Source organism: Sceloporus occidentalis, unplaced genomic scaffold (assembly GCF_023333645.1).
Source record: "Sceloporus occidentalis isolate IW3139 unplaced genomic scaffold, rSceOcc1.0.p SCAF_398, whole genome shotgun sequence".
NCBI lineage: Eukaryota > Metazoa > Chordata > Lepidosauria > Squamata > Phrynosomatidae > Sceloporus > Sceloporus occidentalis.
Window position 1 is genome coordinate 28,012 of NW_028317378.1, and position 14,147 is coordinate 42,158.

At 46.1% G+C, this 14,147-nt stretch overlaps 1 protein-coding gene across 1 annotated transcript in view; it reads left to right on the forward strand.

Moving 5' to 3' along the window:
* LOC149273190 (inositol 1,4,5-trisphosphate-gated calcium channel ITPR3-like) overlaps positions 1-14,147 on the forward strand; it is a gene marked incomplete at its 5' end in the record, with an annotated part of 72,834 nt that overhangs the window by 25,157 nt on the left and 33,530 nt on the right. Inside the window, 2 exons of the mRNA XM_089506607.1 lie at positions 13,217-13,330; positions 13,547-13,739. Of these exons, the coding sequence (XP_089362733.1) occupies positions 13,217-13,330; positions 13,547-13,739 (307 nt within the window). The remainder of the gene's footprint in view (positions 1-13,216; positions 13,331-13,546; positions 13,740-14,147) is intronic.

Below are 14,147 nucleotides of genomic sequence, written 5' to 3' on the forward strand. Positions count from 1 at the left end.
TGTTCCAACTACCGCCCTATATCGCTGATTAACACGGACCTTAAGCTCCTCGCTAAGGTTATGGCTCTCCGACTACAAGGTCACATTCCATCCTTGATCCATGGGGATCAAGTTAGCTTTGTTCCTGGGAGGGAGGCCAGGGATAACACCATCAGGGTTTTGAATTTATTGGCGTATGCCCACGGCCATCACCTTCCTTACACCCTTGTCTCCCTAGACGCTGAAAAGGCATTTGATCGGGTGGCCTGGCCCTTTCTGTTCCAGACGCTGCAGTCTCTAGGCATGGAGGGCAACTTCCTTAACCAGATACGGGCATTGTATTCGAACCCGTCTGCCCAAATCAAAATTAACGGTACCCTTTCCGAGAGACTCCTCATCGCTAATGGCACGAGGCAGGGGTGTCCCCTCTCTCCGCTTTTGTTTCTGTTGGTGATGGAGCCCCTTGCGAATGCTATACGGAGCAATGCTCAGATTACTGGGCTTACTTTGGGTGGTCATACTCATAAAATTGCCGTATACGCAGACGACATGCTGTGTCTACTCACGGACCCCGAACATTCCCTCCCGCAGCTCGTTTGAGAATTAGACTCCTTTAACGCCCTTTCCAATTATAAAATTAATCTTCAGAAGTCAGAGATACTGGGGATTAACATTCCCCCTTCCCTTCGATCTACTCTAACTGGCGCATTCCCCTTCAAATGGACTGATACGGCCATCAAATACTTGGGGATATGGCTCCCAGCCGATCTCTCGCAGCTTGCGCGTTTGAACTACTATGCTCTGCTCTCGTCGGTTATAGCGGACCTTCGTAGGTGGTCCTCCCCCCACATTTCGTGGTTTGGTCGTATTGGGGTACTGAAGATGTCCATCTTACCCAAGTTTTTATATCTTTTTTTGCCGATTTTTCTTCCCAGATCGTATTTTAAGTCCTGCCACAGAGCTTTTTGGAAATTCATTTGGAACGATCGTCACCCGCGTTTATCATTCACCCACCTTACCAGGCATAAGACTAAGGGGGGTTTGGGCGTACCTAACGTTGAATGGTATTGGATGGCCTCTCATATGCGTAGAGTCGTGGAGTGGTCCATCGGCCCCCCGAAGCTGTGGGTGCCTTTGGAGGACTCCTTTTTTGTGCATGATATCGCGGCTGTCCCTTGGTTGCCAGACTGTTATCGCAGCCTGACGACACGCACTCACCCTACCATCCCTGCTACACTGCGGGTCTTGGGCCTTGCGCAGACTGTTGACTACGACCCCCGGCCCTCTACTTTCTCTCTCTCACAATCCTGACTTGGACCCTGCGATCCGTCGGAGGCTGTTGAGTTTCCTTGAGACCATGCACCTGAGGCATTTGAGGCTCTGTCACATCATGCAGGGCTCCACGTTTCGGCCCTTGATAGATATTCTCCGCCAAACTCCCCCGACTTTTCCTTTAACGTTTTTATATCACCAACTTAAACACTTTGTCAATTCCCTTCTGCCTGACGCCCAATTGACAAGGGACCTGACTGGTTTTGAACACCTATGCGTTCTGTCTGCAGAACCGGCCCACCTCTTATCCAGACTCTACGCGCTACTGCTTGAGGCGCACTGTAGCTCTAAGCCCTGTTACCTTAGTTTTATGGGAAGGGGATCTGGGCCTCCAGCTTACTGACTCGGATTGGGATAAGATCTTATCCCTTACACACAGGGGTGTTATCTCTAGTAGGGCGCAGGAGTGCTCTTTTAAATTGTTATCAAGGTGGTACAGGGTTCCGTTGGCGTTGCATCACTACTTCCCGCATGTATCTCCATTCTGTTGGAGATGTGGCCTCGCTGATGGGTATTACTTTTATCTTTGGTGGGAGTGCCGTGATGTCCGCCCCTTTTGGGATGTGGTTATCGCAGTGATACGAGAGGTTTCGGACCCCGACTTTGAGGCCTCTCCTGGTGCCATATTGCTACACCGCAACCTCCTGTTCCTCGTATGCCGTATACAAACGCTCCCTCACTATTCATATGATCCAGGCCGCTAAATCTGTTATACCTCGTTTTTGGAGGACTCGTGGTCCCCCACCGGTTGCGGCATGGTTGTCGCAGATGAACTTCATCTCCCATATGGAGGACCTGGTAGCTACTTCCATGGGTCGTGAATATAAAAATGGTCTCAAGTGGCTTCCCTGGGCAATGTTCACGTCCTCACCACGCCTCATAGACCTATGCCTCGCTCGCGCGCCTGGGGCTTCCCAGGCCTCCTAAGTTTTCCGTCCTGGTTCCCTTTCCATATCCCTTACCTCGTCACCTCTCTCTGGCACTTTCGTTCATCTCGGCTAATGACACCTGTGTAGCGGCAATTTTTCATTTTATCTTTGTTTATGTTGTATGTTTATTTTTGGGTTCCGTACATGCGTCTCCGGATCCACTTTCTTCTTCTTCGAGGGATGGGACATACAGTGTTTGTCTTATTGACTCTGTTGTGCTTTGTACTTATGCACCCGTCATGTATCTATTTCACTCCGTGTATGCTGTCATATCAAACGATTGGTTTACTTTGTATGCATTTGTCATATTTGATTGCTACATGTTATGCAATGTGATGCATTATGTACTGTTCCGTGTATGCTCCTTCTGGCTTCTCGTCAATAAACGGAGATTTGACTAAAACATTTCTCAAATGTCTGCCCTTAGTTGTGCTTGCAAGTATGTTGATGGATTGTTGTGGGGTACAAATGCCCCTGTAGTTCTATTCCAGGATGAGATATGTGGTTGAGAAAAAAGGGCTATTTTGTGGCAGGCCTCTACACATCACTGCACAGTGGTGCTACTGGTTAGTCCTTCAGCCAAACAACTGTATTTTTTTGATGGGGGTTTCTTTATCCATGGATCCCATAATACATGGAGGTCTTGCGGTCAGATGAGTGACAAACGTTGCTAATCCGGTCACTGACAGCATTTTTTTTTAACGAAATGCAAATAATGATCTGATCCTTGCCTGTGTGCGTGATGGATTTCATCTATCTTGTGGACACAGATAATGGAAATGTTCACAGAGAACTTTCCGGTTTCTACCAGCTGTATCCACAGAAAATTTAATTATTGGAAAACTATTGCAAAGTGCATTCCATTGAAACATACTGAAGTTGAAAGTTGAGAGACTCCAGCTGGTTTTACCTGCAAGAACAGCTGAGTTGGCATTTCAAAGTGCTTATCTCATAATGAAATTTATGATGTGTGTGAATGAAAAACAAATTACACTGCAAATATTTAAAATCAAGGAATCTGTAAAATCTACATATACATTTTTAAGACAAATGGCATGGCATAATTATGTGATGCAGATCAATTGTCTCTCAAAGGTAAATTGTCTTGAAATGTAGCTTCATTTTTTGACCAAGAAGCAAAGACATTAAAAAAATACACACATAATCATTGACTGATACTTGGTCAAGATTATTTGTTATATTAAGGATGAATGTGCATGTTTTTAACATTTGTATTTAGAAAATTATAATGTTTTTAATTATTAGGTTCTTCAACAGCTGTAAACGCATCTGTATTCCATTGTTAGCTTCTGTAATGTTTAACTAACATTATAACATTATTATAAAAAGGTATCTTAAACAGTATAGAGGGTAGAAGATAAAGAAGTTTGTGTCTAATTCTAATCAAAGAAACTGTATGATGATGATGGATGATGTACCATATCATTTGTAACAAAATGCAATTATTTGAACTTCCTGGAGCCATAGATTTTTTCCTTAATGTGTTTAATGTATTAGTGAATAAGTTGGTTAATGCCTCATCTGATTCTAAACAAATTACTGAGACAGGTCTTTGTCCATGACAAGCTAACAGAGTTGATTACTCAGTAGGTTAAAAATTTGTACTGATGGAAAATATCACAAACTACTAACATTGCTAACATTAACACTTCAATGGATATAGAAACATAGAAAGTGACAGCAGATAAGAACCATTAGGCCCCTCCAGTCGGCCCGACCTTTCCTTAGTACCTGCCCTTATCCTATATCTAGCTTGGCCTTATGCCTATCACATGCTTGCTTAAGTGTCTTTACTGTATTCACATCTACCACTTCTGCTGGAAGGCAGTAAAGTAATATTTCCTGATGTTACCAGTAAACATTTGCCCCTCTATCTTATGGCTATGTCCTCTTGTTGTGGTAGTATTTCTCCTTTTAAATAAACTCTCTTCCTTTATGTTGTTGATTCCCTTTAAGTATTTAAATGTTTCTATCACGCCTGCCACGTGTCTTTTCCAGGCTATATATGTTAAGATCCTTTAACCTGTCCTGGTAAGGTTTATCATGTAATCCATAAACCATTTTAGTAGCCCTTCTCTGAACTTTCTCCAACATATCTATATCCTTCTGGAGATACGGTCTCCAGTACGTGAGGTCTCACCAGTGATGTGTACAACGGAATGAGCACTTCCCTCTTTCTACTGCTAATACCTCTCCCTATACAACCAAGCATTCTCCTAGCATTACCTGCTGCTCTACTGCATTGTCTGCCTACCTTTAAATCCTCAGAAATAATTAACCCTAAATCCCTTTCCTCACACGTTGAGGTTAGGACAGTATCAAATATTCTACGCTCTGCCCTTGGGTTTTTATGCCCTAGATGCATTACTTTGCATTTATCCACATTAAATGCCAGTTGCCACAGCTCTGACCATTTTTCCAGTTTACCTGAATCATTTGCCATTTGACTTCTCCCTCCAGGAATATCAACCCTGTTGCAAATTTTTGTATCGTCAGCAAAAAGACATACCTTTCCATCAAGACCATCTGCAATATCACTAATAAAAATATTAAAGAGAATGGGTCCAAGTACAGATCCCTGAGGTATCCCACTGGTAAAAAGACCTTGCTCTGAATATACGCCATCGACTACAACCCTCTGTTGTCTGTCACTCAGCCACTCCCTAATCCATTCAACAACATTATGATCTAAACTCAGAGATTGCAGTTTACTTATAAGTTTTCTATGTGGCACAGTGTACGCAATGTCTACTGCACCACGTTGATCAATTACTATAGTCACCCAATAAGATTTGTTTGGCATGATCTTCCTGAGGTAAACCCATGTTGTTTTTGATCTTGAAACCCATGTGACTTCAGATGTTCAACAATTGGGAATTATTCTAGTCTTGATGCCCGAATAATTGTAATTTTAATAAAGACAGGAGGCGAGTATTTTGCATATACTTCCTTTACTGACACCAACAGCAGCAAAGAAAGAGTTAAAGTACAAACGTCAACAACCAATAACAGTACAGCATGAGGCAGGTATATAAACCCTCAGCAACCCCCCTACTTCCTCTTCATTGACTGCGAACCAGGAACCAGGAACCAACAACAGTCCAGGCGAACCGCAACTTAGCATCCGACCGGAACAAGCATCGGAACAGGACAGCAAACTCAGTGGACTTCCAACAGGGAAAAACCGTGTCCCAAAGTGGTCAGCCAGACGAAGACCGCCAGAAGTAGTATTCACGCTGAAAGAGAAAGAGATACATGACAGCAAACCACGGCAAAAAAAAAAAAAAACCCGAAGGGTCACAGGATAACATAACAGAAACGAGGGGAAAACCCACGTAATAGAAACAAAATATCGGACCAACCAATACTCACCCAAGGAGAAATCTAAACAAGGGAGAGGGCGGGAGGGAAAATACTCGCCTCCTGTCTTTATTAAAATTACAATTATTCGGGCATCAAGACTAGAATAATTCCCAATTTTAAGGCAAGACAGGAGGCTTCCTATTTTGCAGTTTTAACGCCAGACACTAGCGCAACCGCCGCCGAAGACACGGGCCGAAAATAAAAGGCCCGGAAGGTAGAGGCCCGAGACCAATCTGCCGCCCGCAAAATATCCCCCAAAGATCCCCCAGCACGGAGAGCACCAGAGGCAGCCGCCCCCCTAACAGAATGGGCCCCGAAAGAGGGCTCAACCCCAGCCAAAGAGAGAAGCCAGCGAACCCATCTGGCCAGCGTAGGAGAAGAGACCGCCCGAAAAGGATTCACGTAAGAAATAAGGAGCTGGGAGACTGAAGGAGGACGAACAGGAGCAGAGAGAGAAAGGTAAGAGCGGACGCACCTGGCCACACAAAGCCGGGGATCATCCAAGAGATAAGGGTAAGACACAGAGGAGGATAAAGACTTAGTCCGCCGAAACACCCGGAAAAATACCCCCTCGGGGGAAAACGAAATGTGATGCGAATCAAACGCCCGAACATCCGACACCCTGCGAAACGACAAGAGACACAAAAGAGTAGTGAGCTTCGCCGACAACTGCCGCATCGAAAGGGAATCGTTGTCCGGCCAGTTCCGGAGAAACTCCAGAACTACCGCCACATCCCATAAAGACTCGTAGCGAGGAGCCGGAGGCCTGGAGAGACGAACACTCCGCAAAAGACGGCAAACAAGGGGAGCCCTACCTACCGGCTCACCGGAGAAGCCCACATGACCGAAAGAAATAGCAGAGCGAAAAACGTTGATCGTGCGATACGATTTCCCTGAGGCGAATAAGTCAGCCAAAAAATTCAATTCAATTTAGAGTGGCCGAATGGGGATCCACACGCCGTCCCAGGCACCAAGCAGCCCAGCTTCTCCAAGCTGACCCGTAAGACTTTCGGGTACCTGGAGCCCAAGAGTCGCGGAGCAGGGATTGAGCCGCCTCCGATAAACCCGAGCCTGCACTGGGTCCCCCGAGATTGTCCAAGCCACAAGCAGCAGGCGACCTTCCAGAACCAGAGTGTGAAATTGCCCCTCCGGACCGACAAGGAGGGATGGGAGGGAGGGGAGAGCCAGGGGGTCGAGAACCGACATCTCCAGCAGAGCTGGAAACCACGGCTGCGAGTGCCAGAGAGGAGTCACCAGGACCAGAGAGGTCCCCGCCCGGCGAAGATGGAGAATGACTCGAGGGATGAGAGCAAAAGGAGGGAACGCGTAGGCACCGGAGATCGGCCATTGCTGAGAGAACGCGTCCGTCGCCAAAGCCTCCGGGTCCGGAAGCCAGCTGAAAAAGGCCTCCGTTTGACGGTTTGTGCGAGACGCGAAAAGGTCCAGATGAAAAGGACCTCGCAAATGTTGGAGCGCCAGAAAGACCTGGTGATCGAGACGCCAGTCGCTCGCGTCCCTCCAGTGTCTGGAGAACCAGTCTGCCAGGAGATTCTCCGAGCCTGGAAGGTACTCCGCCTGCAAAGAGATATTTCGGGCCAGACAGAAGTCGAAGATCTCCTTCGTCACCTCGGTAAGGAACTTGGAACGCACCCCCCCCAACCGGTTGATGTACCGGACCGCAGAGACGTTGTCCATGCGGAGGAGGAGGCAACAATTCGAACGGTCCCTGGCCAGACTCTTTATCGCGAAAGAGCCTGCAATCAGCTCCAGGCAATTGATGTGGAGGTCCCGTTCCTCGCGAGACCAGAGACCTCCGGTAGCTGCCGAGTCGGAAGCAGCCCCCCAGCCGAGCAGACTGGCATCGGACTCGAGAACAAAGTCCGACTGAGAACCGAAAATCGCCCGACCGTTCCACGCCTCCATGTGACGCAGCCACCACAGGAGTTCCTGGCGAACCTCGTGAGTTAACCGAACCGACTGATCGTAGGAAGGGAGTCTGCGGAGGTGACGCGCCTTGAGGCGCTGAAGGGACCGATAGTGAAGGGGAGCTGGAAAGATCGCCTGAATAGACGCCGACAGGAGACCTACTACCCGAACAAGGAGACGGAGGGAGCAGGAGTCTTTGCGGAGGAGAGAACGGATCTCCTTCCGAATGGCCACAATCTTGGGCCTGGGGAGTCGAAGAACGGCCTCCCTGGAATCTATCTCGAAACCCAAGAAAATGATGCGCTGGGACGGAGACAGCTCGGACTTGAGCGTGTTTACAAGGAAACCCAACTGGAGAAGAGTTTGAACAGCAAAGTCTGTGTGCGAACGAAGAGTCTCCTTGCAATTTGAGAAAAGAAGGATGTCGTCGAGATAGACGATACACCGGATGCCCCTCGAGCGAAAGAGGGCCATCACCGGTTTCAGCAACTTGGTGAAGCACCAAGGGGCTGAACTGAGGCCGAACGGGAGCGCCTTGAACTGCCACACGCTTCTGCCCCAGCGAAACTGTAGAAAGCGCCGGTGATCCGGGTGGATCGGAACGGACAGATAGGCGTCCGTAAGATCCAGCCTGGTAAACCAGTCGCCCTCCATCATGAGATCCCGAAGGAGATGAATGCCCTCCATTTTGAAGTGGCGATAAACCACAAAAGCGTTGAGGGCCCGAAGATTGATAACCGGGCGAAATTCTCCCGAGCGCTTGCGCACCAGAAAAATCGAACTGAGGAAACCGATCGGACCTCGCGCCCTTTGGATAGCACCCTTGTCTCGCAAAGCGCGGAGCTCCTTTTCCACTAAGGCTTGATCGACCGCGGACCTGCGGCACGGGCGCGGAAAACGGGATTGTACGGGGGAACAAACGAAATCTATCTGAAAACCCCGGACCGTCTGGAGAATCCACGGGTCTGACGAAATCCACCCCCAGTTGTGGGAAAAAAGGGAGATCCGACCCCCGACCCGAGGAGGGGAAGAAGGGTAAACAGAAATCTGACTTACCGAATCCGGAACGTCCTCTGGAATAGCCGGCAGAGGCTCTGCCTCTAGGGGCCCCTCGTTGGACGAAAGTCCTCTGCTGGAAGGGATTCCGGAAAGACGAGTGGCCCTGGTAAAACTGGCGGGAGCCTTGGGACGAGGAGCGGCTGGCGACCCGGCCCCGCGGTCGTCCAGCCCTGCCAGAAAAACGAGGTCCCGCTTGGAAGACCTTCCGGATAGACAACTTGGCTTTGTTCCAAGAAGTCAGGAGGGATACGTGACGGTTCAACTCCTTCACAAAAGCGTCCCCGAAGAGAAGTCCGTTCGCGGCTGCTCCGAGATCTGTGGCGCCGAGCTCAGCCAAGCGAGGATCCATACGAAGCAATGCTGCCTTACGCCGTTCCGTCGCAACAGCGACGTTGGCATTACCCAAGAGACATACCACTCTAAGCGCCCAGTCTCTAATGGTTTTAGGGTCGAGAGGAGTAGACTGGAGGAACGCCTTGTCTGCCAGCGACAGAATCTGAGTAACCGGACCAACCAGGTCCAATAGTTTATCCTGGGCCGTTTTTAAGCCCTGTTCCAGGCCCTTTCTGGGGTCCCTCTTATTAGCCGCCAGTAACGCGACCACCTTAGGGTCGAACTCTGGGGTAAGCGCGACTTTGTCCGGGATGGAAGGACGTGGACACTCGGCCCTGAGTTTGTTGCGTGCTTCTTTGGGAAGAGACTTACGCAGCCATTTGTGGATGTATAGGGCAATATGTTCAGGAGGGGACCACTCGGTGGCCCTGGGGTGGCGCATAGAATTAGGATCGAAAAGCGAGGATCCAGTAGGGTCCAGCACCGGAAGATCCGTGGTTGAGGATGCCACATGTTGGGAAATGGAAACACCTGGGGTTTGCTGGAGGTCGGTCAGGTGGGGCTCATCCACCAGGTACTCACGAATGAAGCGTGAGTCTAGATCTCTGGACGAACCCAGATTCAAAGAGGCATCAGATTCATTGGAAGAATCAGCCCGCCACTCATCCACAATGGACAGGAGGCCGGAGGCTAGAGGTATGGGGAGCCTCAGATAATTTAGGGCGCTTGGCGGGGGCTTTGCCTTTACCAGCGGACACGCTGCTGCCCTTCCAAGGGCGTTTAACATTGGCCTGTTCCTCTTCAGACTTGTCAGAGTCGGAATCTGAGGGAACCGCCACCGGGTCAGCGGACACAGGAGTTGGCCCATGGGGGAAATTAGCAGCCATTTTTGACATAAATGCATCCATGGAGCTAGAAAATTTAGTCTCCAACCAGGCCATGAAGGTCTCTTGCGAAGGTAGATTGTCCTGAGACATGGTATGTATATATAGTGACCGACCGGTAACCAGAAAGTACACTTAGAGTATAGTAGTGGCTAACCCAGGGACTCAGCCTGGTAAAGCAAATAGGTAAGTAACACAGGGGCTCAGCCTGTAAATGGTAATAATCGAATTTAAACCCAGGAGGTAGCAGAAGTGAAATCCGGATAATGACCCGATAGCAGGGAATAGACTGATCTCACCACGGTATGTGCAGCGAAAAAACGAGCGTGCGCGCCGGCAGGAACACAAGAGCAAACTGCCGAAAAGCCGGGAGAAGAAACTAAAATGGCGCCGAGACAACGCGCGAGGAACTGGCAACCCGCGATATCCGGGCGCCAAACTAAAGATGGCCGCCAAACGCGCGAGACGGAACCAACAAAATGGCGGCGGGATCTCGCGAGGCGGGATCCCGCCGTATAGGCTAAGAAACCGCACAGAGATAGAAGCACGGAGAGGAGAGGCCGGACCGCCGCCGAACGCAGGCGAGGAAACCGCGAAAACGAGCTGACGCCGGAAGAAAAAAGCCGACGAAACCGAAGAAAAGGTAAGGGCAGAGGGGATAAAGAGTCCTCCCCCCCAAAGGAGGGAGAAAACGGAGACCAGGAAAAAAACGGTCCTCCGAAAGGCAGAATAGCCGAGAGGAAAAACCAAACAAGCAGAAAAAAAAAATAAAAAAAATAAAAAAAAACCCCGGACAGGGGAAAAAGCCTATAAATTAACGAGGCAGGGAGAAGGTAAACTCCCAAAACCGAAACAGGAGGAGAAATACACAAAATTGAAATATATATCAGGGAGAAGAAAACCTCCCAATAAAAGGTACACTGACCTGAAGCCGTTGGTGAGCAGCAAAGAAAGAGGAAGTAGGGGGGTTGCTGAGGGTTTATATACCTGCCTCATGCTGTACTGTTATTGGTTGTTGACGTTTGTACTTTAACTTTCTTTGCTGCTGTTGGTGTCAGTAAAGGAAGTATATGCAAAATAGGAAGCCTCCTGTCTTGCCTTAAAATCCTGTCCTTTAACATTGTTTCCATTAATTTACCCACTACAGATGTAAGACTAACTGGCCTGTAGCCAGAATCCCTACTGCCTTTTTTGTGAATGGGCACAACATTCGCTACTTTCCAATCCCCTGGGACGACTCCCGTTACCAATGATTCATTAAATAAATAACAGTTTTGCTAGTATACCACCAAGCTCTTTTAATAACTTGGGGTGTATCCCATCAGGCCCTATGAACTTATTTGTCTTTACCTTAGACAACTGAAGTAGAACCTCCGCCTCAATAAACTCACATATTTCAAATGACTCTTTTTTTCCTAAATGAGGTCCCATTCCCTCATTTTGATTTGTAAAAACTGAACAGAAATATTCATTGAGACAGTCAGCTAGACCTTTGTCCTCTTCTACATACACCTATTTTGTTTTTAATCTAACTAATCCTTGTTTTACTTTTTTTCTCATTTATAAATCTAAAAAATGTTTTATCTCCCTTTTTTACTGACAGGGCAATTCTCTCTTCTGCATGTGATTAGGCAGCTCTCATGACTTTCTTTGCTTTTTTCTGTCTAATTTTATAGATCTGTCTATCTTCCTCACTTTGGGTATTTTTGTATCTACTAAAGGCTAGCTTCTTGTCTTTTATGATTTTAGCCACTTCTGCAGAGTACCACAGCGGTTTCTTTCATTTTTTTTACTCTTACTGACCAGCCTAATATAATTTTCTGTTATCTTCAATAATACAACTCTACACATTCTCATTTTAGAAAAGTCAGTTTTTCTAAAATCTAAAACTTTTTGTTTTTGTGTGTTGCGACTTCAGAATCTCTGCACTCCGGGCACATCCAGCTACTTTGGTTTTCCAGTTCACATCAGGAAGATTAAAGTCACCCATGATTATAACCTCCCTCTTTACTGTAATTTTAGCTATTTCCTCCACTAGTCGATTATCTAGTTCTACTTGTCCCGGGGGTCTATAAATCACACCTACGCGAGTTACTTTACTTTTGCCAAATTGTACTGTAACCCAAACCGACTCTATGTTCTCCTCACCAACTTGTGTGATGATTGACCAGTGGCATATTGATTCCTTTGTCAGGCAAAGGACGACCCTGCGTCTGGGTCTGCTTCCTTGTACTTCTTTATTGATGTTTGTGGTTTTTCTATTAGTATGTTTGTTTCTCTTTTGTTTTGAATTAACTATTTTGTAATTTTACAACAAGCTTCATTTGATTTTTAATTAATAGTATACTATTTATATGTGGTGGCGGTTCCAACGACAATTTCAGCCCTTTCAGTACAACGATTGTATGATTTGGTAAACTATTGTATCTAATACATAGATGGAGTTTTTTTAACCCCTTGACGACAATTGATGGCCCAGTCACGCAAAAACAGTCAGTTAATGACAATTGATGTGCCAGGACCGTCATGACTTTTAACAGGTGTAGAACGCTAACTACGATCGCTTTCTTCACCCAAACGGTGTTGCTGTAATGATGTCGCGGCATTCAGTAACACAGAGATTACCATCAGGGGCCATGTCTGCCCCCCCCCGGGGCGCCCACGTCTGCCATACACTGTATGTGCTAGTTGTAAAAGAGTTTAGGAGGCGATCAACAATCAAGGTTACCTGTGTACTAGGGCAATTCTAGTCACAGGTCACAGCAATCAAGTTGTTATACTGAAAACTTCCAGGCCTGAAATAGTGTACAGTGCCACTTGCTGAATTTTCCTGTAACTTTATGACTGAACATCCAAAGAAATGCTTCAAGTATCATTGCTTCAAAAAACACTTATTTCTATTCTATGTGATATACAACTATATTTTGTTCTGTAAAGGGAAGTTCCTTGATTATATATATGCACTATATATGCAATATATATTTATATGCGATTATATATATGAGCTTTTTTGTAACATTCATATGAATACATCAGGTAGAAAGGTGTTTTGTGCAATGTGGGTTTCAACTGCGTGTGAAGGCTGGGACACATGAGTACCTATACATATGTGCATGCTTGGTAAAAGTTTTGCTGAAACATGCAATTAATTTAAGCCCCAGATCTCACAAGCAAGTGGCATTGAGAATTCTATACAGTAATATTACTACACAATTTTTTAATAAAGCATTGCCATTGGACAAAATATTATTTTACTACATTTCCTTAGATATATGTTCGAAGTTTAATGCTCTCTTTAACCACCTACGTTAATGTATTTACTGGTATACAATACATTAATAAGAAGATGCTACTCTGTTCAATATACTATTGTTTGGTAATATTTTACAGCTGAGTCTAAACAATAAACAACTGACCCAGATGTTAAAATCTACAACTACACCTGTGCAAGAAGAAGAGGAGGATCCTTTAGCATATTATGCTAAACATACTTCACAGATTGAGGTGGGTATTTAATAACGTAATATGTTCAAAATATAATATATTATTTACTTAATTCTCCAAATTATTTAGATCACCCAATTAAAATGTTATTTTCCAATATTTTGTTTGGGTTTGCATTGTCTAGCTCACTGATAACCTAAAAAACAAGAGTTCCACTGCCTGGTGTCGAGTGAATAAAGATATACTAATCCGGTAAAATGTCTCGTTTTCTTCCAGATTGTACGTTTGGACAGAAGCATGGAGCAAATAGTTTTCCCTGTCCCAAATATATGCGAGTTCTTAACAGAGGAAACAAAGCACCGGGTTTTCACCACCACAGAGCAGGATGAACAGGGGAGCAAAGTTAGTGATTTCTTTGACCAGTCATCTTTCCTTCACAATGAGATGGAGTGGCAACGTAAGCTGCGGAGTAAGTAGTAGTGCCAATGTATTTACCTAGTGTTTAATTGTGAATTATGTGATTAGTATTAGTGTAGTTTGCAAATAAATTACCCCAGAGTATGATCACCTAAAAAGTTATCTATAAAAATTGTTGTGGTGTCCATTGTGACACCTGATACTACTGTAAACTGGGGACAGTACCTTATGTCAAACATGAATATTGGCTAAAAGAGAGACTGCAGAGTTTTTGTAAAGTGGAGTACCTCAGGGGTCTGTCATGGGTCCTCTTCTTTTTAATTTGATAATAATGATCTCTCATGTTGCATTGAGAGCCATGTCTCAGTGTTTGCTGATGACACACAATTAGTACCACAGTCTAACCTTGATGCTTCTTCTTTGCAGGTGTATTTAGACAAAGTTGAGGACTGAGCAGGCA